This window comes from Heterocephalus glaber, unplaced genomic scaffold, assembly GCF_053883595.1.
Source record: "Heterocephalus glaber isolate CG9 unplaced genomic scaffold, H.glaber_assembly_v1.0 deba00000546, whole genome shotgun sequence".
NCBI classification, from domain to species: Eukaryota; Metazoa; Chordata; class Mammalia; order Rodentia; family Bathyergidae; genus Heterocephalus; species Heterocephalus glaber.
Genome location: NW_028258147.1, coordinates 18516087 through 18529882, shown reverse-complemented (window position 1 = coordinate 18529882; position 13796 = coordinate 18516087). Strand labels below are relative to the sequence as shown.

Sequence of the window (13796 nt, the reverse complement as noted above, 5' to 3'; positions counted from 1 at the left end):
AATCTGCATTTTGATGACGATTATCTGTTCTACCATTTGGATTTCTAATTATTAACAAACAGGCAGCATTTTTACTTATAGAATGTGATCTGAACAAGAAAGAACCTTTAGTAGAGAAGGAAGATAAAGAGAAACATAACTATATTTAGCAGGTGTACACTGTCGGTAGACACATTGGCCTCTACTGTTGGCCATAGTTCCTTTACCAGCCTTTTGAGGCCCATGATATTCTCTCATTTTGCAGATGAAAGACTGGACACAGCCTAATGACCTATCCTCTCCCTCCCCTGGTAGACATGCACAACACCACCTATCTCTCCTTCAGGCTCTTTATCACTATGGGAACTGTTACATTTACTTTCAAGATTATTGGGTCATGTTTCCTGGAACACAAGAGCAAGCTTGATGAGTACAAGGTCATGTGTGCTTTGTATCTGTTACTTTGTGTCTGTGTTCCCTAAGAAGGCACTCACCTTTGATCAGGGAGTAATTGTAAGAGCTAGAGCTGGGAGTCAAACTCAGTCTTCACTATTACAAATAATTTGTACAAAGTCCTCTGAGATCCTCTTTGAAAAAGTGACATAGACAAAATGCCAAAACTTACCTTCTACCCCTGTCTGTATAATGGGTAGGTGAAAAATCATTGGTTTGTTCATGTATCCAGCCTTCTACCCGTTCTTGGTTCTGTCAATTTTCTCCCCAGCACTGGTGGAATGAGTGTCTTTAATGCAGACAGCTCTGATAGCCTTGGGGCCTGGAAAATGCTTCTGGGTAGGGATGGAAGAACACAGTGTCCTGCCTTGGATTTGATTTAGAGGGTGTGATTTTGGCACAATCAAAATCAAGATAGGGGAGAGGGTGGCACATAAAGGAAAATGCAGAAATGTGATTTGTATGCCATGTATTAACTCAGTAGCCTAGATTATATTTTTTGCCTTTAGTCAAATATATATGTATATATTTAATTTCTCTGAAATGTGTTTTTCTCAAAGAATTTTAGGAATTCTGTAATCATTTTTAAAACATCTGTTCAAAGAACTCTTTTCATTCTTGTTTGTACTACCAAATCAGTGTGTTCTTAACGCTTGCACTTGCACAATTTCTGGGTGCTTGGCTAAAGCCAAAGGCTCTCCTGGAGCAGTCACATGTCTCTGCAGTGAAAGGGAAGGGACCAGGAGGTGGGAGGGGAAGCCCCCAAGGTTTAAGAAAGGCCTCTTCCCCACTCAGGCCAGGTCTGTCTTTCTTATCTCACACTTTGTTGGATCCTGCACAGCAGGGCGGGAAAAGGATAGAATTGCAAGGAGAAATTGTATTTGCTTTTGTTTAGCGAAGCCAAAAGCCTTAATACTATTTTATGAATTCAGTGTAAATGCCAGCTGACATGAGAGAGATCTTAAAAGCATTGTAAACATCTTTACAATCATTGGAGTGGGAGAGCAATGCAGGACATATGTATTATTTTTAATTGAATATCATCAATATCTCTACCTTCTTCAAAAAAGACAGCCAATTAAAGAAGAAGAAAAAAACTAAAGTGACGCACAAAATTCTGTATACATGCCAAATACTGGGAGGAAAATTTAGCATTTGACTGAAAAGATTAACCAATCATTAGATTTCTATGGTTGAACACTCTCAAGATCGTGCACTCCTATATTTCATTTAAAAAGTTGTTCCCTCAAGTGCAAACTGACTTCAATTTTGAATAAATTTAGCATTCAAATTTATAGCCACTTTGAAAACTGAATTTTTGTTTATATCGCATGAACCTGCATGGATTCTTTAATTATAGAAGATGAATTACACATGGAGAAGCTGAAATTTTTTTTTAAAACTCAAGTTCCATGTATGTTTCCCGTATTTTTGGAGTGCCCTGAAAGCAGCCATCATTTATGGACAATGGAACTAAAATTCTGCCATACTGTAGTTTAAATGCAAAATTAGTACTTCCCAGAAGAGATTTTAGTAAATGCTATAAAGTAAGTAAAAAAGGTTTTTGTTGGTGGTGGGAGTCTTGGGGGGAGTTTTTTCTTTTGGATTTTGTGGGTTTTCAGTTTTGTTTTGTTGCTTTTCGCTTTTGTTTCTAGTTTTTATTCTCTTGAAAGTGTGGTTTAGTGAGAGATGTTGGTTCCTTCCAGTGATCTTTGTGTGTTAACAACCTATGAAGGAACTCCTCTGCTGCTTGTTCTAATGGCAAAAGTCATCTTTGTTTGCATGAAAGAAAGGATCTTACTGAACTAGAATGAGTCTTTCATTTTAAGAAGAGTTAAAGTCAGGGGTGTTTTTAATGTTTTAATCTCTGTTTAAGAGGTTTGTGTTACGAGAGGAAAATTGATAACATTTTTAACCTCAGCAAACTGCCAGCAAACTGGCTCTGCTCTAATCCCACATTTATAGTGATTTATATTCTCTGTGGCAATGTGCTGTAACCTCAGAGTGATACCACTGTGGTGCAGATTGACTGCATTCCAAATGCTGGAATCACATACATAATGTTTTTACTTTTAAATAATATTCAGACACTAGAATAAATACCATATGTGCACTGATGCTGGTTACAATGGGACCTTGTCATTTCTTGTGAAGGAGAACATTCTTTGTTTCTGATTCCTCTTTGAAATAAGTATGCAAAACATAAATATGTACATTGACAGCGTTTTAAGACTTCGGTAATTACACAGTGGAGGATGCAGCTACTGTTCCTTAAAATGTGGCACTTAAAAATATTGCTGTGTTGCCACCATCCTTCACTGATGCACATGGAAGTGAGGATTGTTATCTTTCATTCCCATTGTAGGAATCATTTGGCTTTCATGTTCTATATCTACAGTGTGCTGTAGTTAAAGGACATCTGTTGGAGAAAAATTTCCTCTGTGAACATTGTTCATAGGAACAGTGAGACTAACATTCTGATGACATTGTAAGAGAGAGAATAACACACTCGATAATGGAAAGGGATGGATTGATTGGAAAGCCATAATTCAGTGTGATGCCTAATGTCGTCTGATGCCACAAAAGCAGAATTTAGGTGGCCTGACATCATCAAAATACAGATAACCAATCTCCCCAGATCCATTTTTCCCATATGATATTGAAGATTTAAAGGTTTCATAAAGTTTAGAAATACCTCGCAAGTCATATATTTTTAGATTTTGTTTTTATCCATCTTGGTTGAAATTCTAATCCATTTAGACATATTTTTTAAATAGACATGGTAGAATGCCTTTCATATTTGTATATCTGTAGTAAGTTCCAATAAGTCAGTGCACATTTTTACTTCTTAGGGAAGCATTTCTATCCAGGTTTCCATTATTACCATTGGATGAACTATATTGAATTAGTGCTTATAACATTTTTATAATATTTTATAGATGATGAGATCCTAGGCATTGATGCTGATGACTTCCCTACCCCTCCGCACCTCTATCCCCACCCAGTTTTGTGAGGTTTGCTCAGAATATATAGTATGAGATTAATGCATGAGTAATATATCATATTGTATCTCTGCCATTTTCTCTGGCACATGACTCAGAGTTTGGGTAAGTCTTGCCTCCTTTATAGGAGTGTTCCCTGTTATAAAAATGCTCAAAAGTCTCTTTTTGAAGTTGGGAAGTTATGAGACAAACATTAAACCTCTAATATATTGTCTCTCCTTTTCAGCTTTTCGAATGATCCCTTATCCCTTGGAAAAGGGACACCTATTTTATCCATACCCAATATGTACAGAAACAGCAGACCGGGAGCTGCTTCCCTGTAAGTTTCACCTCTACAGTCGCTCTTCAGGCAGGAAGGGTGGCGTGACTAAAGGTGGGGATGGGAAGAAGTGGGAATGAGAAATATTTATAATGTTCTTTGTCTTGTATTACTTTCCTCCCAACCCTGACCTTATTTGATAGCACATGTAGTAAAGTGAATTATGTGAGTAGGTTGGGCTTCCTGCTCCTCCGTCTCTCCACATTCATCAAAGAAAAGATGCCAAAGGACTGAAATTTAGAAGCAGAATTGTGTATAGATTGGCCTAAGCATAGAGAAGCCTAGCGTGGGGCTGTTACTCACTGCGCTAGCCCATGGTAGCAGGGGTGGGGGAGTCTGCCTGGGCTCTCCAGCAGGTTACATGTGGTCTGCACAGACTGGAGTCTGGAGAGGTATTGCTGACTTTAGAGGAAGCTGCGGATGAGTCATGGATGGCAGAGCAGCACCAGGACACTGGCATCACTGCCAGAGGCAGAGTCCTGGGCAGGGTGGTGTGCTCTCTGTGGTGATGCAATGCTCTTGGGTGAGGGATTTCCTGTGAACATCTTGTGGATTGTTCCTAGTGAGCTGGATAACATGTGCAGAGCACACGTGCAGCCTCAGCTCTGTATAAAAGCCCAGAGAAGGAAAACCCTGCCCTCGAGTACCTTACAGGCCAGCAGTCTAATGACCCATACCACATGTGGAAAGTATTATTTTGGCTTACTGTAACACAACATTGTTTTGACCGTTCGGCCTAAATAGTTATTATCAAATCATAGTGTGTACAAGGATCATGTCCAGGCTCTTCACGTGGCCCTGACTTGGAACATATTTTCTCCCTCAGATAATAAACTTCAAATTTTAGCTCTTCTCTCTTCCTTGTTCTCTCTTGCCACTCTCTCCTGTTTTAGCAGCCCCAGTTAAGTCAGTATTTCACAACTATAACATATAGAAGTACTTTGCTTGGAGGAACTCTGGTTGAATAGTAAATGTGCAAACACAGCATCACTGAGCCAGCGATAAATCTCCAACATGGTGGCGTCTGGGTCAAAGCTAAGTTGCCGTTGTCAAGTTAAGGTAGCCGGCGGTACCTCAGTTGTTTTCTTGCTAGCCAGACCCAACATGAAACTTGTTCCTTAGGACACTGGGAGATCTCAGCGATGTGTTCCTCAATGTCCAAGTTTTATTGTAGAAAAGATGTGGTTCCTCACATGACATTAGATTTGATTTCAGCAATCCCTGCTGTAGGCCCATAGTTTACCTTTTGACTCCCCCTTCAGGGAGATCCTTGTTAAAGTTTCAATTTTCTGTTAAGGCAGTTTTCTGAAAAGTACAATGTTTTTAAATGTTTTAATTGAGTCCAATTAAGTTTCCATGGGGATAGATTAGCTATTAGAACAAGATTACAGCTCTTAAAAGAAACTTTATAGGGATAATCTTTATAAGCCTGAAATAGAAAATTATGGCTCACATTTCTTTAATTGAATGTCATGGTCCAGGTCTGATCTTTCTCCAAAATATTTCTTGGGGCTGGGATTTGAGGCTGAGCATATGAATAAGATTGCTTTTTAAAAAATGCTACCTATATTTTGCCCATTGAAAGTATAACTGTTGCCATGTTATACACAGAGCTCACATCCACTTTGTGTTGGATCCCAGCATATTGATTTACCTGGTAGACAGGCTGCTTCTGTGCTTTGTTCCTCCCTGATCCTCTCCACTCTCAGTACAAGTTAGGACTCTGAGTGGCAAGAGTTTAATGATTGGGGAAAGGCCTTTAGCGATTGTGTTTTCTAAAGAGAATGAATTACTCAAATGATTAGAGTGGCATTATTGCTCACCTGGAGTTTTACAGCCTCTTCTACTACCTCCGGGCAGTTGATTCTTTCTCCTCTATGCAAGGAACCCCTATCCCCAGCCATCACCTCCATCACTCTAGATGGTCATGGGCAGCCCTATGATGAGCAAAAGGGACAGTTAATTCTCTTGGATTTTGTACCACAGCCTTTTGGTTTTCTCAAACCCAATGTTTAAGATTATGAATGATACTCGAAGAACACTAGTTTTGCTCCCCCCCCCGCCCGTGATTCATCATAAAGAGTCTCTTACCCTTGTGCCAGATTACCCTAGCAACCTTGACCCTCATCCCTTGCAGGTTGAATAGGCCAGTGTGTGAGGTCTTGGCTGAATGTCTATCAGGGTAGCACCCTTCCCTGACATACTTAGTGTGTGTCAGGAAAAAATACAAGATAAACTAATGCCACCTAATAATAATTTTAAAAATACAGGAAGGTGAAAATATAGACAAGATTTTTTTCAATATACTTGACTTTGAATTTTTCAGGTTTTATGCAATGAGCATATATTTTATAAATTTTGTGGTTTTATTTATGTTCACTTTTGAGAAAGGAATACTATATATTAGGCATAGATTGTGCTGTTATTCCTGCCCACAAATGTGTGACATCTCCAAATCAACCTTTTCTGGCTGGAGTGGAGATTGTGGATGTAGGAGAAGCAGATTAGTAGGCAAAGACAATGTTGTGTGTTGACTGTAGTTTGTCAAGTGTTCTACCAGTTGTATTCCCAGCAGGCTTCAGCCAAAGCTCTAAAGAGTCAGCTCTACCATATTGAAATTCTTTCTCCAAGGATGTTTTTCATGCCAGCTCTAATATTTTCCTTTGGTCTTCTCCACAGCTTTCCATGAAGTCTCAGTTTACCCAAAGAAGGAGCTTCCCTTCTTTATTCTCTTTACTGCTGGATTGTGTTCCTTCACAGCCATGCTGGCCCTCCTGACACATCAGTTCCCAGAACTTATGGGGGTCTTCGCAAAAGCTGTGAGTATTTGCTGAGAGGGAGGCCTCAGGGAACGGACAGAGAAGCCCAAGCAAAGTAGCATAAGAGAAATGGGAGATTGTCCTGTGAGGGTTACAAGCCTACAAAGATCATTTGCTCACTGTTTAATTCTCATCACCATCATCAGTAGAAGGAAGGAATTAAGATTAAATGAGAAAGTTCAGGTTGTTAATTCATGCCTTGCCTCATTTCACAAAATAGATTCTCAGCAAGTTTCAAAAAGTGCATGAGGTTCAAAAGGATAAAGTAATTAGAGTATTCTAGCAAATGAGAAATGAGTGGGAAATTATTCAATTTTGTATATTGAGTGACATTATTTCTAATTTCTGGATTGTGGATCTTTCCTTCGTGAAGGATAAGATTTACATTTCCAAAGATTATTTAAATGGTATAAACCCTTGGCTTGTTGGGGAAATGATCTGCAAGAAGTTGTGAAAGCTTGTAGTATTAAGATATATACTGACATGACATTTATAAATAAGGCAGTCTATTAACTAAGAGTTTTTAAAGAGAGTTGTGGAGAATTTTAATAAGAAAACCCATCTATACTGATAGCCAAGAACTGTCGTTTCCTTGCTGAAAATTGACCATTTCAGCCTGCTCATGCAGTAAGGATAAGTTTCCTGATTTTGCCAAGATAGGTTTCAAACAAAAGGAAGGAAAAGAGTATCAGTTGTTTCCCTGGAACTCCATTCAGATTTCAAGTCGAGAGGGATCAGAAAGGATAATTTCTAACTTGGCTGGGTTGATTTAATCCCTTTCCAGATGATTGACATTTTCTGCTCAGCAGAGTTCAGGGACTGGAATTGCAAGAGCATTTTCATGCGTGTTGAAGATGAACTGGAAATCCCACCGGCACTTCAATCTCAGAATTTCCAAAACTGAACTCATCACCCTTCCTCCCCCCACCACCAAAACTGCTCCTCCTGTATTCCTGACCTCCGCCAGTGGCCCTGCCATCTACCCAGTTACTCAATCCAGAAACTTGGCAGCTCGCCCAAACTTTTCTCTTTCTTACTCCCTGCATCCGATCTGGCTCAGCCTTCACACTTTGTGGCTTCTAACCTCCTAAGCAACTAGGCATTCGGTAAATGTGACTTACCTCTTTCTCTTCCTTCTGTCCTCACAGCATCTCTCTTAGTTTAGGCCCTTGTGAATTCTGGCCCGAACTCTTATAATTGTCTTAAGTGGGCTCCTTCTTATAGTCCTCTCCTCTGCCAATCTTTCTTTAATACTGACACAGAATGATCTTTCTAAATTGCAGACCCAAGCATGCCACTTTCCTGCTTGAATTTTTCTAGTGGTTTCCCAGCTACTTCAGGATAAAGTCCCAATACTTTAGCATGACATGTAGGGCCTTTTATCATCTGGCCTGGATTATCTCTTCAGCCTCCTCTTTCCCAACTCTTGCCCAAACCCTGCTCTTCAGCCAGGGACTCTTGCACACTTCAGTGCCTTTGCACGTACTCATTGCTCTACATGGAATGCCCTTCACCATTAACCATTCCACCTGTGCACTCTACTAATGCCTCTTCATTCTTCCAAGCTCAGCATGTTTTAAGCTTCTCTGAAGCTGAATGAGGTGTCCCTCCTTCATCATCCCACAGTATTCTATGAATGCCTATATTAACACATTTATTGTTTTATATAATTGTTGGAAAATTGTCTCCCTTTAGAATGTAAGCTCCTTGAGAGCAGGACTGAGTCTTTCTTATCTCTGTATCCCCAAAGCTTTGCACAGTGCCTTGCACATAGTAGGTTTTCAATAAATGTTTGTTAAATGAATAAACAGCAGTGGTCTCTGCAGAATTGATGTAAAAATCAGATACTGCTTAGCATTTCTTCTCTTCCTTTATACTTATAAACATAGACTTAGAACTGAAAGGGACTTTAAAGTGCCTTCCATGTAACTGAATGGAGGTGCACTAGACTCATCTTGAATACTGTTAGCCATGGGAAACTCACCTGTTTAACATCAAGCCCATTTCATTATTGAATCATTCCTAACTTATTTTACTACTAAAATCTGTCCCCCTTTAATTTCCACTTATTATTTCTATTCTCTCTTCTCCTAGTATACCAAATAGGTGTATTTCCTCTTGCAAATTCTTAGGGTTGTTGATCTGTTCATGGCCACTTTAACATCTCCCTACTTTCTATTTCCTCCAGGCAGAATACCCTAAGTCTCCTTAAGTCTTCTCTATTTGAGCAGAGGTTGTGTACGTTTCTGAACCCATTGTCACCCAAATTGCCACATTGGGTGCTCCTTAGTCTATATGCCTGCACTATTCAGTATTTTTTTCTCTATAGGTACACTTTCAGTAAAAGTAGTTGTCAGAACTCTAAGAAGATTAGAATGCAACTTAGTAAAATGTAAAATAAGCTTATATTTATAGCAATAGACAATTACTGTTCCTCCCTTTATGTTTCTCCCTTTAACTTTTTTTTTTTTTTAGTACCGGGGATCAAACTCAGGACCTTGCACTTGCGAGACAGGCACTGGAACCACTGAGCTAAATCCTTGGCCCCTCCCTTTAACATTTAAAAAATGTATTTATAGGGGTATTTTATTGGCCCATTATTTTATTCATCATTAAAATAGCAAATAGCGGGCCGGGGATTTAGCTCAGTGGTTTCGCTGCCTGCTGCACAAGCACAAGGACCTGAGTTCGATCCCTGATACCAAAAAAATTAAAAATTAAAATAAAATAGCAAATAGCATTTGGTGGCAGTTTTGGACCAGTGCAGAAATTCTAGCCTCTAGGTGCATAGAATTCACCTTGCCACACCACCAAAATTCAGAATCTTGATGTTACTACCCAGGGGTTTGTGTCTCAGAATCTGTGAACAGGAGTTGAGGATCTTCTTCCAAAGACTCTGGTCTCATGAAAACTAAACTTTTGAGCAACCATTTAATGATGCATAGTAGGCTGTCAAAGTTGTTCAGTCCAAAGCTTCCTAGGAATCAGTGGGTTGAGCCAGGCTATACCTTGAAATCATGAAGAGAGCTTAAAAATTACTGACCCCCCCCAGACCCCACCCTACCCCCCCCTCCCCCCACCGCCACAACTCCTGCTTAAACGGCTGGGAAGCAGCATGGACATCTGAATTGTCAGATGCTCCCAGAGAACTCAAGTATGTAGCCAGGGCTGAGAACTACAGAATAGAATGAAGACTAATTACTTGAGTCTGTTCTAATCAGTGGGGGGACTTGGAAGGGATGGGAGAGTAAATAGAATATGACTGGGCATTTTCTAGAAAGGTTGTGAATCAGGCCTGGAGTTCATTCTAGGTAATTAGACAAGAGGTCACTCCTTATTTAAGTTTCCAAAGCTTTGGTATTGACTTTAGGATCAAATGATTGGATAAAGTATAAATCTGCCTTTCAGGTCCTCATGTTTTATACTCCACCCAAATGTGATAGTTTGCTCAGCTCCCTAAGATTTTCAAATGTAGCTTTATTAAGTTTGCTTTTAACCCTCTGCCTGGAGAACCATCGCAGCCATCATGCCCTTCATGAAGGTGCAGCGGCTTCCAAAACCTCTGGAGAGACTGGGGGTGGGGGTGGGAAGATGGATGGCCTGAATGAGACGAGGCCCATCCTCCCCGTCTCCACATCTTCACCCTGGTCACTGCCCGCGTCCCCACCCACATCCCTGCAGGTTATCATTGCTGCCCTATAGGCTGCCTGCAACCATTTGCAGCTTGTGGAAGTGATTTTCTCAGCCGTCTCCTAAGATAATGGCCCTGGTAAAATGACTTTTAGCAGATGCAGAGAGATTGCACTGCCACCCGCCAGGCTACACAGCTTGGGAACTCTCCAGTGTGTTTACACAGTGACTGCAGCCAGTAAGAAAGCCTACAGCCAAGGGTGAGCCACTGACTGGGAAACAGTGAGTGGAGAGTATCCAACTGGCTTTTCCCCCTAATCTAATCTGCCTCAATGACTTAGGACTAACTCTTCCTAGAATGTTTGGGTACCAAGATAAGGTTGCTCATATAAATAAGTTATCATTGCAAACCAAGCTCCTCACAGAATGTGGGAAGGTCAGCATTCTGACCCTTCTCCTCTCAAGGGCCCTGTCTTTCCTCCTCTGGTCTTTCTCCTTGCCTGAGACTGAGCCCCCTGACTTCTGACTCATCTTCATTTATAGGCCCTGACCTCTTTGAAGTCTGATATTGATTACAGTGAGATGTCAATTGTCTGCTTGCAGTAGGGCACCTGGAACTTATTCAGATAAGCAAAGGCGTTTCTAATGTTAATGAAGCATGGTGGGAGCCATGACCTTCTTCTAAGTGATGGTGTTTCAGGAAAAGGAGGAGCAAGCCATTGAAGTGTCACTCTTTCTTTTTTATTAGTTCAGTTGCTTTTTCTCACCACAGGACACTGATTGAATTATGGGGCATTTTGGTTAAAAATTTAACCATGTATCTCTGCCCCGGACAGAAGTTTTCGACATTGAGATAGATGGGCTGTTCCAGGTTGCCTGGTTTTGCTCATTCAGACTTAACTTTTCAGGGAATAAATCTCTCCCTAAGTCTAGAAGTGAAACTGCTGTTTCTTTTTGGGCATAAATTGGGTCTCTGTACAGAAAGTATTGATTAATTTTCAAACATCTAAAGAAATACAGCTGAGCATCTCACAGCATTCTGAGGAGCAAGACATGATCCCCTAAACTTTTAAAAATACTTCCTGATGAAAGCCACTGACCTGGATCTGGTTGCTGAATGAAAGGGGTTAGTGGATTCAAATGTGTCTGCACATTGTCTGCCTCTTCCCTGTGAGTGTGGAGCAGGGAAGAGGATGTGGGAAGGCATGCTAAGGAGGAAGGTGGCTTACTAATACGGTGGAGCGTATCTCAACCTGAGTGCCGCAAGAGAGTAAGTTAACTTAGGCTGTCTGTAACAGATATTGTAACAAAGCTCAGGGGAGCCTTTCTCAGTTATCTCAAGGATGCAACATTCTAGACGTGAGAGAGAGAAGTAAATCATCACCAGGGTTTCATTCTGTCATGGAACCTTGTTAAGAAGGCCAGGTATATGGACGAGCACAGGGGCCCCAGGGACGGGGAGGGCTCCACATGCCCGCCCGGAGACAGAATAGCCAGCATCACTAAGTTTCCAAAACACACTGTGCCGTGAGGCCAGCAAATGGTCTCAACAGCCTAATAAAATCACTTTTACTGAAAAAAATGAAGGGCAGGTATAATCCAGGAAAGAAAGGGCCGCTGCATTTTACTGTGCAGAGGGGGAACAGGAGGCAGTTACAAACATCAAACACAGTAAAGCTGTCCTAACTTTCAGAAGCCTACTTTTATGCTTTATCCACGTCAAGTCTGTGCCCAAACCAAAGCAACAAACAAAGTTTTTTGGTAACATCTCCCTTCATTCTGCACCTCAAATCAAGTCTAGGATCCCATTGCGGTGTATGTAGAGACTCTGAGTGATGACTTTCATATAGTTGCACAGGCTCATGCTAATATTCAACAGATCCTTTCCCACCTCACAACATCAGCAATTCTAAATCTGGTTTTGTCAAATCTTTAAGATATGATAACCACCAACAATATCACCTTGTTTATTGAGCCCCATCTTCCAACACCTATCAGACTCTTTGGATTATCCAGACCACTTTGGCACTTAGCTAAGCTTACGATATTAGAGTGGTTCAGTGCAATCAGTATACTTGTTCCATATTACCCTCTTATAACTACAATTTTGCTAAAGCTTTCTGAGGGAGCTTGGGCAATATTACTTGCAATGCCTTCCAACTGCACTCGTAGTGGCACACAGTCCAGAAAGTGCCATAAATCTAACACCCACTTGAAAGAATCATCCCACCTTTGCTCAAGCACTTACATGGCTGCCTGTTTCCTGACTGCAACTGTAGCCTAGTATTCAGTATTTGTTAACCATTCTTGAACCCTATTCCAGCTGAACTATTTACTGAACTATTTACTGAACTATTTACTATCTTCTGGCCATACCTTTCTGTTCTGTTTGTTGGGCCTGGAAGGCCCTCTCTGCTCATAATTTTTCCCTTACCTCTGGAGGGCCCACTCTGTCATATTTCTGTCCATTTCTATCTGATACTCCAACCATCCACTGGAGTCAATTTCAGCTGACTCACTTTACAAAGGTTTTCCACATCCTTTCAACAGATTGGGTTTTTTCCCTGTATTGAACCCTCCTGGCACTTTTCTTTGGCCATCTATTCTGATTGCTATCATGGCCTATTTGATTATTATTTTTTTTCTGTCTACATCTTAATGCCTTTGTCCCCTCCACCACTGAGCTTTGAGCCTCCTGACAGTGGGAGCTTTGACCTGGACCCCTTTATATCTCACCCAGCACTTAAGTGTCTGAGACACTTGCCCACCATATGCCTCGAAGACCCATACCCCGTAAACCATCTGACTAGTAGAGGAACCTGTTTTTACTTCATTGAATAACTATCTACTAAACCTGTTTGCCTTGTCACCTCAGGATGACATTTTCCCTATGCATATGTACTCACCCCCTACCCTACACTTTTAATGGAAAGTCTTGGTGGTATAGATGGTGCTGTGCTGTGGACAGGAGATTAGAACCAAGGGCTCCACAGTAAAAGACGAAGGTACTGAATGTAGCAAGCCAATGCTTAGTTCTAAGTAGTCATAGGGCAAGGAAACCATCCACCTACCCCTCTCCACTCTGACTGGGACAGTGCATCTCTTCTGCCAGATGCTGGCTGGTTTGTAGAAAGAAGCTGGTTCTTCCCCAGAACATAATCAAAATGGATTTAAGATTATAAGTGAGTCTTGGGTGAAGCACTTGGTTTTCTTAGAAGGCACATCTAATAAAAATTGTTCTCTATATGAAAAGCAGAAAGTTAATTTAGTAACCAAATGAAAGATTTCCCAAAGATCCACTCAGAAGCATTCTGCTTCAACAAGGACAAGTCCTCCATGGAGTAGCCTGTTTGCTGCCTTCCCCCAGGCACCTGTGATGCTTGCTGCCAACCAGGTCTTTCAGAAATGAGCCCAGGCAGTGCAGGTGTTTGGGAGACAACAAGATCCCAAAGCAATCCACATACAACAAACTTGACTTTTAAAAGTGAGTTCTCCTTTCAGCTAGATGAACAGGTGGTCTAAATTATCACCATTTTCTAACACTGTTACCCACTTGGTATCCATCTTTCATTCCTGTTTGATGACACTTCTCAT

At 41.0% G+C, this 13796-nt stretch overlaps 1 protein-coding gene across 12 annotated transcripts in view; it reads left to right on the top strand.

The window, feature by feature from the left end:
- The window catches only part of St7 (suppression of tumorigenicity 7), a 331512-nt gene that overhangs the window by 303695 nt on the left and 14021 nt on the right, over positions 1 to 13796 (top strand). For 4 of the 12 annotated variants that reach the window (XM_004865258.4, XM_004865260.4, XM_087204603.1 and 1 more), the window contains 3 exons: positions 3661 to 3753; positions 6433 to 6572; positions 7357 to 8380. In XM_004865258.4, coding sequence (XP_004865315.1) covers positions 3661 to 3753; positions 6433 to 6572; positions 7357 to 7476 — 353 coding nt within the window. In that variant the 3' untranslated portion in view covers positions 7477 to 8380. Of the gene's footprint in view, positions 1 to 3660; positions 3754 to 6432; positions 6573 to 7356; positions 8381 to 13796 lie in introns of those variants that run through there. The other 8 variants (XR_015448731.1, XM_004865259.3, XM_004865261.3 and 5 more) reach the window with 3 other exon arrangements.